Genomic DNA, 13928 nt, shown 5'->3' with positions numbered 1-13928 from the left:
TAAGTTAAAATTATTCCATGCTGATGTAGAAGCTGCCAAATATATATAAGACATACTTCTCAATTTTATATTTTTCAAGTCTTGTATTCAGATTAAACAAGTATGAAATCTCTGGGGGAAAACAGCATTTGTCTACTTTCTTTTAAACCACAGGAAAAAGTGACTAGAAAACATAAGTTTTTTAAAAAAAGTCTTAAGATGTAATCCAATTTAAAGTTTTGCAAATATTTGACAAATTTCCTTTTTGAAGCAAAATAATTCAAGTAATAAATTGGCATATGATAGGCTGCTGGAAATGGAGAAGAGAAAACATTTGAAAACCTTGTCGAACAGTACCGTGACACTTATCCCCAAGCTGTTATCATTTTTAGCCAGTTCAACCTCAAAGATATCTCCAGGTTTAGGAGGTGATGAAGGAAAAGTTTTAAAATTCATTTTGTTGGATGTATTCATGGAGGAGGAAGATTCCTTAACAAAGAAAAACAAACAAAAGCATTTCTTGTTAGCATCAAACAGAATTATTAATGGAAGATCTTTCTCTTTTTGAAAAATTAAGAAAAAGCAAGATATTAAAGGATAGAGTAGACTCAAAAATGATGAAGGCTGGAAAAGATCTTAAGGATTATCTAGTCCAAGGCCTTCAGAGTTTAAAACTGAGGAAATTGAGATCTAGAGCCTAGAGGGCTTGCTTCAGGTAAAAAGATATGACTGAGGGAAGCCCAGAATCCAATTCAAACCTTGGCTTTTACATAATCCTTATCCAGTGCTTTTTATACACTCAAACTTAGGAAGCATTTCTATTTCCTTTAAAAAAAAATCCATATATATCATGTAGTAGCTTTTAACTTGGGCCTTTAAGATGAGTAGGCCTCAAGTTTATTTTGCTAATGTTTAAATCCAATATAAACAGAGGCACAACAGCTAAGCCTAATCTATAAGGACAGAACTCTCTCAAGAGGAATGCTGGAGACATTAACGAGGAATGTTTCTCAATGAACAAAGGGCTTAAGGTTCTTTTCTGAATCCACTTGTGAAAATGGGTCTAAATTATATCATGTCTAATATTTCTAGGAAATGGTCAATTTTCTATGTTATTGTTCTTATTATCATACATTCAGAACTTCAGAGTAATTTAGGCTGTTAATAGTAAAGTCACCTGTCCATTATATGAATTACTTAGGAACAATTTTTTCAGCTATTAAATTCTCTTATTAATATAAATATTAAGTATGCAAGAGAGAAACAATTTATAGAAAACAATCATAATCTGGTTATTCATTCCTTTGTGTAATCACGTAGCAAGTTCCCAGAATAATAGCCATTTTGGAATTAGTATTCAAAGCTGCTAATTTCTCTGAAAGTTAGCATCAAATGCAGTAGCAGTTAGTAGCATTATACATAAACGATTTCTCCTTTCCAGAATAATGTACTCTGTTCATAGTAGATTATTCTGCTCTATAATACATTTGCTGTTGTTTGTTTTGTTAAGTGGGGGGGAAAAAAATAAAAACCAAAATTCAAATTAAACGGTGCCTTTTTTGGTATGTGATGATCCTGACTGCTGGAATAAGTGGCTTCATCCATGTCTGAATCTCCACGGTCAGAGTAATCTGGTGCATCAGAAATGCCTGTATTTTTAGCTTTGCTTCGGTTACTATCAGTAGAAGTCCACTTTTTCTCGGTGGCTTTGGATATCACAGATGGGGAAGGGCTGCCACGCTGTGAGTCCTGCCAGCTGCGGTCAGCTGCATGGCTGGCAAAGAACCCGTTGACCTGGCTCTGTGACAAGCTGGCACTCTCAGTCCTGGAATCTTGAGAGCTCAGGCTGCCCTCCCGCAGGCCCCCAGACAGCCCAAAAGAGCTCTCTGAGATGTGCCTCGGGGTGCCCCGTGGCCAGCAGTGGTCCTCAGAAGAATTTACAGTGCCGTCTTGCAGGTGGGAAGGCTTTTTCATGTAGTTTTTCGTGCCGTTGGCCATGTGCACAGGAGTAGAAGGCACTGCAAAGTCAAAATCAGCCCGTGAGGATGACAGGTTAGTGACACACGCCTGGGCTCACACCCATGCACAATGTTCCCTGGTAGCTGCTGCGAGGATTTTACGCAGGATAACATGTGCACAACACCTGACCGGGGCTTGGAACCATGACAAGGTCCCAATAAACACTGAAGATGCTTTCTGTTTCCTTTGCCTCTTCTTTTGGTCATTCTTTGGGCAACTTCTATGGGAATGTGTACCCGCCTCACCTGAACTCCTCATTTCCATTCCCCAAGACCTGTTTCAAGTAAGTCCTCTGTGAAGACTTTCTTAATTCCCTATCCAGAGATAACTTGAATCTCCAAAGATCTTTGTTGAATGGTTATTTATATACTTGTTTTATATTGTCTTAACAAACTGCATGTTTTAGACTCTAAGTAATTATCAAAGAAGGTAATTCCATCCTCCTTACATATCTAGTTCTTTTTAAAAGCCACTTAGGAAAGCTTTCCTAAGATGAAAATCACAGGTGACATGTGTAAAAGAATTATAGATACTACATGTATGTGGAATCTAGAAAAATGGTGCAAAAATATGGTCTTTTACATATATAAGTCTTTTATATATATATGTCTTTTATATTTCTGGTATGTTGGCATCCTTTCCCTTTTATAAACAGGTTCAAGACAGGACTTCATAGATAACTGTTATATAACTATATTAATTGGGCAATGATTAAGAATTTTATTTCTAATTTGGCCTAAGATGTGAAAGAACACACCAAGTACTTGGAATTTACTCAAGTGATACTGATTTTGCACAACAAATAATTTTTATGCACGTAAAGAGGAATGAGAAAGGAAATCTTGGAAGTGATGAATGAAAGACTTGTACTGATGCATAAAATTAAAGCAATCAGAACTACACATATTAGATTTCCAGAAAGGAAATAAAAGTTTAAATCTAATTTATGTGTCAAGGTAATGAAATTTTTGTGGGAACTGGAACAGAATCCACAGCTCAGAGACGTCCACAGTGTTACCTTTGGATAGCTTTTCTTTTGGCTGAGAGATAACCAGGGTCACATCTTCAGGTGCATTTTGCAAAATTTCAACTGCGGCATGGTGGCTGACCCCCTCCAGACTGACACTATTCACAGATATCAAACGGTCTCCTGTAAAAACAGACAACCCAGTGTCTTCTACAGCTAAGAGAAATTCAGGCTAAATCTTAGAAATGTTACCTCCCCCTCATTATTTCTGTTTTCCCCAACTTCTACTTTTGCCATCTGTGCAAATTCACTGTCAGTAAGTACTTTAAAGTGAAAGTGTTAGTTGGCCAGTTGTGTGTCTGACTCTTTGCGACCCCATGGACTGTAGCCTGCCAGGCTCCACTGTTCATGGAATTCTCCAGGGAAGAATACTGGAGTGAGTAGCCATTCCCGTCTCCAGGGGATATTCCCAACCCAAGGATCGAACCTGGATCTCCCATATTGCAGGCAGCTTTACCATCTGAGCCACTAGGGAAGCCCAGTAAACACTTAGGAAATTCCCTAAATTCCCTAAAAATAAATACCTGGCTTTAAGCATCCATCCAAGTCAGCTGGTCCTCCAGGAGTAACTGAACTAATAAATACACCTAGATCCAGTCTTCCCATCTTTTCTCCACCAATAATTTGAAATCCTGTGAATCAGCACATTAAAATAAAATCTTCATGGGGAGGGGCAAGATACAGATTAGGAGACTAAAAGATATAAACTACTATGCATAAAATAAATAAGCTACAAGAATATATTACATAGCACAGGAACATAGCCAATATTTTATAATAACTATAAATGGAATATAACCTTTAAAAATTGTGAATCCCTATACTGTACACCTGAAACATGGCATTATAAATCAACTGTTTCAATAAAAAAAAAAGTAAAAATGAAAATATCTCATGACATTAGTGCTTTCAAGGACTAATGATGAGTCTGTCTGACACATAGAAGTGTACAGACTCATACTGAATATGACTTAATAGGTAACACATGTGAGACGGGACTCAAATTTGGTGGAAACATTGCTTGTATGCATTTCACCTTTGGCATTTCCTGACTGGGCAAGCGGGAGAAGGGGACTCAGGTGGGGACAAGTGGGCTGGTTCCTCAATGCCCATGTTATGCAATCGACCTTTTTTCTTTGAATTCTCACAGACCTTGAAGAATCTCAGTGACTTACCTAAGCCATACTGTGCATCTTTTTTCAGGTTAACCAGAGTGATCTCCCTTTCTGGTGAAGATGCTATGCTCCATCTTTTGTGTAGCACATCTACAGGGAAATTGTAAGATACAATTAACATAACATGGTGAGGCACTGAGACTGTCTGCTTGTTCCAATTTAAACAATAAAGCTCACTATTAGATTGCTCAGTCACTTTAAAATCATATTTTAAATAATATGCTATTATCTGTCTGCTGATAATGAGTTATAGTTTACCAAATAATTATGTTATTCCTTTATTCCTTATAAATGGTTCCCTGTGAAATCAGTATATTTCAGTTACAAACGCATAAATAGACCTCAAGAAATTTAATGATTTGAGCAAGTTTACTCAGTCTTCCCTGGTGGCTCAGATGGTAAAGCGTCTGCCTGCAATGCGGGAGACCTGGGTTCGATCCCTGGGTTGGGAAGATCCCCTGGAGAAGGAAATGGCAACCCACTCCAGTACTCTTGCCTAGAAAATTCCACGGACTGAGGAGCCTGGTAGGCTAGTCCATGGGGTCACAAAGAGTCAGACACGACTAAGCGACTTCATTTTCACTTTCACTCAGTTAGTACATTTAAGAAACGAAACGTAAACTTAGGTTGTTACACTCTATGTCTTTCTGTCACATCATAGCTGACCTCCTGAATTTGACAATGTTCAATATGTAAATCTTCTACTAATAAGTGGCTGATATTTCTACTTGTATGAGTAAAACATTCATGGTGAATTCTAAGGTTTATGAAGAGACAGGATTAATTCTTTTAAATCTGACTAACGACTTGGCTGGCACATTTATATTCTCAAAGGGCTTCAATTTATTTCTTATTTTATTTATGGAACAATCTCAGGAGGTAGGCAAAGAGATTTTTAGTCACTTTTTAGCAGATGAGGAATAATAGTTCATGACTTGCTCAAGATTATAGCGGGCATCACTGCCCAGCAAAACACCTTGCTGCTGCTGCTGCTAAGTAGCTTCAGTCGTGTCCGACTCTGCGCGACTCCAGAGACGGCAGCCCACCAGGCTCCACCGTCCCTGGGATTCTCCAGGCAAGAATACTGGAGTGGGTTGCCATTTCTTTCTCCAGTGCACGAAAGTGAAAAGTGAAAGTGAAGTCACTCAGTCGTGTCCAACTCTTCGTGACCCCGTGGACTGCAGCCTACCAGGCTCCTCCATCCACGGGATTTTCCAGGCAAGAGTACTGGAGTGGGGTGCCAGTGCCTTCTCCAGCAAAACACCTTAGGCACTTGATATATGCTAAATACACTGAGTGAATGTTGGCATCCAAACTAAAATTTACTTTTTCTTATTTCCACTTCTTTTTTTTTTTTTTAGCAAGTGGGTCACTGAAAAGTATCTCCTAAATTAAACCAATAAATATGCCACTTAATTGTCATATTATTAAAATTACTTCATTTAGTTAGCAATCAGAGCATGTGAAAACACAGAAATATACACACACACTTCTTGTCATGAGTTAAAATGTGTTCCTCCACCCTTTCCACAAATAAATGTGCTGAACCAATAACTCCTAGTACCGCAGAATTCATAATCATATTTAGAGACAGGTTTTTAAAAAGATAATTAAGTTAAAATGAGGTGTTTAGGGTGGCCTAATCCAATATGACTTCTTCCTTATAAAGAGGGGGGCTTCCCTGGTGGCTCAGATGGTAAAGCGCCTGCCTGCAATGAGGGAGACCTGGGTTCGATCCCTGGGTCGGGAAGATCCCCTGGAGAAGGAAATGGCAACCCACTTCCAGTACTCTTGCCTGGAAAACTCCATGGACGAAGGAACCTGGTGGGCTACAGTCCATAGGGTCGCAAAGAGTTGGACACAACTGAGCGACTTCTCTTTATATAGAGGGAATGTAGATATAGACATGTGTGCATGGAGGGAAAATCACGTGAAGACAGAAGAAGACCTCCATCTACAAAGCCAAGGAGTGGTCTCAAGAGATCAATGCTGCTGACACTTTGATCTCAGACTTCTAACCTCCAGAACTGTGAGAACAAACCTATGTTGTTTAAGCCTCCCAATCTGTGGGACCGAGTTATGGCAGCTCGAGTAAATTAGTACATTTCTTAACATCAACTGTAATTTAATAGTTGACACTTGTCTGTGTGTGAGGAGGTGGCAGTGGCAGCAAATGAGTTCAACACACTCAGAAAGATATCTGTTTAAATCTGCAAATTTATCTCTAAATAGTTTTTAGGCATATTGAAACTTTTTGAAAATTAGAGGTTATCCACCAACATATGACTACCCATGGATTTCAAAATGCATTATTACATTATTAATAATAACATGTTACACAACATGTACGAATGCTTAAACGATGCAAATGTGATAGTTCATATTCTAGCAATAAACTTCTTTAATTTCAGAAAACCACCACCACCATCAGATGCTCTCTGAAGTGAATTAACCTTGTCGCTTAAGCACCAAGTACCAGTGCAAGCTTGATAGCTCCCTATAGTATACGTGTCTCTACTGTGTTGTTTCTTTTTGACCAAAACTTAGTTATAAACTCAGCTATAATCAACAGAGGTTGTAGTAGTTCAATATTTCTAACTGATGAGATATCAAAAAAAAGGAAAAAGATCACTGGACAATCATATGAAGAGCCTTATATATTTAGTTTACACAAGTAAAGTTCATGAATTATTGTCTAAATTAATATTATCTAAGTGGCTGATAGGCTGCTGCTGCTAAGTTGCTTCAGTCGTGTCAGACTCTACTTTCATCCTAAAATAGATGATTAACTCTAATTTTCAGCTAGAGTTAAATAAAAAAAAATACAACAGAATGAAACTGATAAAATGAAACAAATAAGGGATGAAGTCATGTTAGGTATTAAATGTAAACTTTTATCACCATTGTGAAGACAGAGTCCATTTCCTTTAAGCAGAGTGTTTCTGCCTTTGATTATAAAAGTGATCAATATTCTGAATGTTTTTAAGGAGTATCTGCTACAAGTCAAAGGTATTGATTCAAAGAATAAAAATGCCATTTCTCTATTTTCATTTCCAACAATATGTACTTACAAGATTGGTTATTTATGCTACTTATTTTAAAAAATATGTGTGTGCATGTATATAAAACATTTCCTAGGTAAACAATATTGGGATATATGTACATATACACACTAATTATGCAATTTTTTTGGTATTTATTTCTCTAACTAGAAGCAACAGATTAGGCTCTTGAATATGGATTCAAGGATTCATCAATGAGATTTGAATATTCATTTATTCAGTTATACTTTCACCTTTCAAATACTGTGTTGGCCAAAAAGTTCGTTTGGGGTTTTCCATAACATCTTAACAGAAAAACCTGAGTGAACTTTTTGGCTAACCCAACAGTTGCTGAATAATATTCCTATGAAAGTCACTCATTAGGCAACTGGTGAAAATAAAGAGAGATAATATAAAAAAGTGACAATCCATATGAAAACTGCTAGTGTAATGAAGTTGGCTCAGATCAGAGCTCAGTCAGGTCAGGCTAGAAGAACGAAGATTTGTCTGACTGATGAACAGAATGTTAACCACTCAAAGAAATATTTGTATCACAAAAGTATGAGTTGGACCTGTAAGAGCAGAGAGCTTTCTCCCTGCCAGAAAAAAAAGAGACTTCAGGGACATGTGTGTGCACGCATGCATGCACACAGTTGTGTCCGACTCTTCATGACCCCATGGACTGTAGCCCGCCAGGCTCCTCTGTCCATGGAATTTTCTAGGAAAAATACTGGAGTGGGTTGCCATTTCCTTCTCCAGGGGATCTTCCCGGCCTGGGGATCAAACCCACATCTCTTGCATCTTCTGCATTGGCAGGCAGTTCCTTTACCCCTGTGCCATCTGGGAAGCTCCTCAAGGACATGAGGTACAGTTTAATAAGTGGATTATGTAGATGGTATACATGTACAACATGTAGAAAGAAAAGAAAGTGAAGTCGCTCAGTCGTGTCTGACTCTTTGCGACCCCATGGACTGTAACCTACCAGGCTTCTCCGTCCATGGGATTTTCCAGGCAAGAACACTGGAGTGGGTTGCCATTTCCTTCTCCAGGGGATCTTCCCGACCCAGAGATTGAAACTGGGTCTCTTGCATGTAGGCAGACGCTTCACCGTCTGAGCCACCCTGGACAATCATGTAAGGCATTAACAAAAGCTGAGATGGATAAAAGGTGGAAAAGCTTCTGGGAAGATGGCACAGATCAGCTTGGCTAAAATACAAGATGAGTCAGGTGGAGTTGAATACTATTTTGGAAAGTGAAGCTTTGTTAACCTACTCCTTATAACAGGGACCCACACCTGTCATCCTGACTTATTAACGTGGGGACAGAGGAAGAATGTCGGTGTAGAGCTACATGTGAGTAGACAGTACTGTGCACATACTGAATTTATATTTATCTTGTATTCTATTCACATAGAAGTTCAAAATACTTCTGTTGGCTTAAAAAAAAGACAAGTATCTGGAGGTATATAGTACATAAGAACCCAACTAAATTTAAAGATACAGAATTCAATAAGGATTAAATAGAATTTATGAATCACTGAAAGTGAGGAACCAGACATTTTAAGACATTTCAAGTACCAAGACATTTCTGAGTTATTTTAATTACTGTATGGAAACAAGCATTAATATTCAAAGCATGTATTTTTTACATCTTTAAAATTATTTTCTTTTCCTATGGCCACAGCAAATTCCACAAATATTTTAATGTGAAAAAGAGGCTCAAATAGAAATTACTATTTCTTTAAGTAATACATGCTGGTGTTATTCCCAATTTTACCTGTGAAATATCTTAAGAACTGATACATGTATAATAATTCAGAAGTTAAATGCACACTGTCTGCATTAGAGACTGTTTCAGTGTTGCCTTTCTCATCTTTCATAAGGCTCATGAGGATCCCAAGTAGAATAATTGTGGATACTAATGATAGATACATATATGAGTAAATTATCGGAATTTCCTAGTAAAAGCACTTTTCAGGTAAGGCCAAGGCCATATAATTGATTTAAGTGAATCAATAATTCTTTTTCTAAGGAAAATTATTTTTTTGGGTTACAGATACAGACCCTTGTCAATTATCAAGCAGCTCCACAAAACTGGTTCTAAGAGGAAACAGACAAAAGGTAGAGGAGGCACCTGATAAATTCATCACTCACTCTAGGGAAAAAAGACCCATTTCAAACCTGGAGGTGACGGACCAGCAACACTACATTGGTATAAGAATAGAGAGAGGTATTTTTCATTGTTATATCACCTAATACACTAACTGCTCTGGTGGCAGAAGCAGAAAATCATGATGGAAACTTTGGTGTTTTGTTTCTGTGACAGCACAAATCAGCTAAGTGAAATGGAGCCATATAACATTTCAGGGACATATTTAACCCATTCATAGACTGAAAGGCTTGGTTTAGATAAACTTTTAATATTTTTTTTAGATAAACTTTTAAATTCCTTTTAGTTCTCAATTTATCTGACTATATTTTGTTTCTGGTTAATTCTCATATCTGCTAAATCTTCTGTGAGCACTTTGGACTTTTATTTTTCATAATCTTCAACTATGTATGTATCGTAATTAAACTTTAGGTGGAAAAAAAAAAAACCCTAGCATTTAAATTATACTGGTCCTTGATATCTGACTAAAAAGTAATCTTTTAATCTCAAATAAACAATGTAATCTACCAGATTAAAAAAAAAAATTCCCCTAACCTACTACCTAAAGGAAACAGAAAAATAACAAAGCCCAAAGCCAGCCTAAGGGAGAAAATAATAACGATCAGAGAGGAAGTTAAAAGAGGAGAAATAACAATGAACACTGTGCGTGCTCCGTCGCTTCAGCTCCGTTGCTTCAGTTGTGTCTCTTTGGTAGTGTCTGAATCTACAGTCCTATGGACTGTAGCCTGCCAGGCTCCTCTGTCCATGGGATTCTCCAGGCAAGAATACTGGAGTGGGTTGCCATGCCCTCCTTCGGGGGATCTTCCTGATCCAGGGACTGAACCCGCATCCCTTAATGTGTCTCCTGCTTTGGCAGGTGGATTCTTTACCACGTGCCACGTGGGAAGCCCAGCAGAGAGATACAAAAAATCATAAGGGAATATTACAGTTACATGCCAACAAGCTAGACAACCTAGAATAAATGGACCAATTTCTAGAAACATACAGCCTGCCAAGATTGAGTCAAGAAGAAATGGATACTTTGAGCAGACCTACCACTAGCAGGAAAATTGAATTTGTCATTAAAAAATCCCCAGTAAAAAAGTCCAGTACTGGACAGTTCACAGGAAAATTCTATCAAACGTTTAAAGAAGATTACACCTATGCTTTTCAAAGTATTCCCTCAAACTGAAGATGATAAAATACTCCCAAATTCATTCTAGGACGCCACCATCCATTATAATGGTATGAACCAGACAAAGACACTACAAAATAAAGAAAATTACAAGCCAATATCTTTGATAAATATAGATGCAAGAATCCTCAACAAAATATTAGCAAGCCAAATGCAAAACTATATAAAAAGGGTCATACATCATGATTTACTCCAGGGACACAGGGATTGTTTGTTTCACAAAATAGTCTGTGATATACCACATCAACAAAAGGAAGGATAAAAAGCACACGATCATCTCAATAGACAAAGAAAAGCATTTGACAAAGTTCAACATCTATTCATGATAAAAACTCTCCGGAAAGTGGGTATAGAAGGAGCATATCTCAACATAATAAAGTGTGTGACCAACACCCTGGTCACAGCTACCACCATACCGAACAGTGAAAAGCTGAAAACCTTTCCTCTAAATTCAGGAATAAGACAAGGATGCCCAAATCTCTCCACTTCTATTCAACTTAGTACTGAAGTCAGTAAAGTTGCAGGATATAAGATTAACATATAGCAATCTGTTGCAGACTTCCCTGGTGGCACAGTGAATAAGAATCTGCCTGCCAATGCAAGAGACACGGGTTTGTCCCTGGGCTGAGAAGATTCCACATGCTGTGGAGTGACTAAGCCAGGGCACCACAAACAGAGAGTGCCCACGCGCTAGAGCCTGTGAGCCGCAACCACTAGGCCTGTGAGTCACAACTAGTGAAGCTCGGGTGCCCCAGAACCTGTGTTCTGCACCAAGAAAAGCCACTGCAACGAGAAGACTGGGCACTGAATGCAGGAGTATCTTCTGACTGCTGCAACCAGAGAAAGCCTGCACACAGCCATGAAGACCTAGTGCAGCAGCAAAATGTTGCTTTTCTATATACTCATAAGGAAATATCAGAAAGAGAAAGTTAAAAAGAAAGCATGCAAGCAACAACAAAATTCTCCCTAAAATCACATCAATAAAATACCTAGGAACAAACTTAACCAAGGATGTAAAAGACCTTCACTCTGAAAACTACAGTGGCCATACTGCTCAAAGCACTTTACATATTTAATGTAAAAATATATATGACATATTTCACAGAACTAGAAGAAATAATCCTAGAATTTATATGGAATGGCAAAAGACCCTGAATTACCAAAGCAATTTTGGAAAAAAAAAAATAAAGCTCTCATCATCTCAGATTTCAGATTATACTACAAAGCTACAGTAATAAAAACACCATGGTACTGGCACAAAAGCAGACACATAGCTCAATGGGACAGAGAACCTAGAAATAAATTTATGCACCTATGGTTACTTAGGGGAAAGGCTAACAGAGTTTTGCCAGGAGAACACACTGGTCATAGCAAACACACTTTTTCAACAACACAAGAGATGACTCTACACATGGACATCACCAGATGGTCAATACCAAAATCTGATTGATTATATTCTTTGCAGCCAAAGACGAAGAAGCTCTATACAGTCAGAAAAAACAAGACTAGGAGCTGACTGTGGCTCAGATCATGAACTCCTTATTACAAAATTCAGACTTAAATTGAAGAAAGAGAAAACCACTAGGCCATTCAGGTATGACCTAAATCAAATCCCTTATAATTATACACTGGAAATGACAAATAGATTCAAGGGATTAGATCTGACAGACAGAGTGCCTGAAGAACTATGGAAGGAGGCTTATAACGTTGTACAGGAGGTGGTGATCAAAACCATCCCCAAGAAAAAGAAATGCAAAAAGGCAAAAGGGTTGTCTGAGGAGGCCTTACAAATAGCTGAGAAAAGAAGAGACGATAAAGGCAAAGGAGAAAGGGAAAGATAACACCCATCTGAATACAGAGTTCTAAAGAACAGCGAGGAGAGATAAGAAAGCCTTCCCAAGTGATCAATGGAAATAAACAGAGGAAAACAACAGAATGGGAAAGACTAGAGATCTCTTCAAGAAAATCAGAGATACCAAGGGAACATTTCATGCAAAGATGGGCACAATAAAGGACCTAACAGAAGCAGAAGATATAAAGAAGAGGTGGCAAAAATACACAGAAGAACCATACAAAAAAGATCTTAATGACTTAGATAGCCACAATGGTGTGATCACTCACCTAGAGCCAGACATCTTGGAATGTGAAGTTAAGTGGGCCTTAGGCTGCTGCTGCTGCTAAGTCACTTCAGTTGTGTCCAACTCTGTGCGACCCCATAGACGGCAGCCCACCAGGCTCCCTGGTCCCTGGGATTCTCCAGGCAAGGACACTGGAGTGGGTTGCCACTGCCTTCTCCAGTGGGCCTTATAAAGCATCACTAAAAACAAAGCTAGTGGAGGTGATGGAATTCCAGTTAAGCTATTTCAAATCCTAAAAGATGACGCTGTTGAAGTGCTGCACTTAATATGCCAGCAAATTTGGAAACTCAGCAGTGGCAACAGGACTGGAAAAGGTCAGTTTTCATTCCAATCCCAATGAAAGGCAATGCCAAAGAATGCTCAAACTACCACACGATTGCACTCATTTCACACACTAGCAAGTGAAAGTCGCTCAGTAGTGTCCAACTCTTTGCAACCCCATGGACTACATAGAGTCCATGGAATTCTCCAGGTCAGAATACTGGAGTGGGATGTCCTTCCCTTCTCCAGGGGATCTTCCCAACCCAGGGATTGAACCTAGGTTTCCCACGTTGCAGGTGGATTCTTTATCAACTGAGCCACAAGGGAAGCCCAAGAATACTGGAGTGGGTAGCCTATCCCTCCTCCAGCGGATCTTTCTGACCCAGGAAATGAACCAGGGTCTCTTGCATTTCAGGTGGATTCTTTACCAACTGAACTATCAGGGAAACCCTTGCTATACACTAGCAAAGTAATGCTCAAAACTCTCCAAGCTAGGCTTCAACAGTTTGTGAACTGAGAACTTCCAGATGTACAAGCTGGATTTAGAAAAGGCAGAGGAACAAGAGATCAATTTGCCAATACCCTGTTGGATCATAGAAAAAGTTAGAGAATTCCAGAAAAACATCTACTTCTGCTGCATTGACTATGCTAAAGCCTTTGACTGTGTGGATCACAACAAACTGTGGAAAATTCTTAAACAGATGGGAGTATCAGACCACCTTATATGCCTCCTAAGAAGCCGGTATGCAGGTAAAAAAGCAGCAGTTAGAATTGGACATGAAACAATGAACTGGTTCCAAATCGGGAAATGAGTATGTCAAGGCTGTATACTGTCACCCTGCTTATTTAACTTATATGCTTAATACATCATGCGAAATGCTGGGTTGGATGAAGCACAAACTGGAATCAAGATGGCTGGGAGAAATAACAATAACCTCAGATATG

At 38.6% G+C, this 13928-nt stretch overlaps 1 protein-coding gene across 1 annotated transcript in view; it reads right to left on the bottom strand.

The window, feature by feature from the left end:
- Positions 1–13928, bottom strand: part of PTPN13 (protein tyrosine phosphatase non-receptor type 13) — a gene marked incomplete at its 3' end in the record, with an annotated part of 193595 nt that overhangs the window by 23336 nt on the left and 156331 nt on the right. Inside the window, 5 exon segments of the mRNA NM_174590.3 lie at positions 337–468; positions 1534–1997; positions 3017–3148; positions 3550–3657; positions 4201–4290. Of these exon segments, the coding sequence (NP_777015.2) occupies positions 337–468; positions 1534–1997; positions 3017–3148; positions 3550–3657; positions 4201–4290 (926 nt within the window).

Source organism: Bos taurus, chromosome 6 (assembly GCF_002263795.3).
Source record: "Bos taurus isolate L1 Dominette 01449 registration number 42190680 breed Hereford chromosome 6, ARS-UCD2.0, whole genome shotgun sequence".
In the NCBI taxonomy this organism is placed as follows: domain Eukaryota; kingdom Metazoa; phylum Chordata; class Mammalia; order Artiodactyla; family Bovidae; genus Bos; species Bos taurus.
Note: the sequence above shows the minus strand (reverse complement) of the source record. Positions and strands in the feature narration are given on the sequence as shown.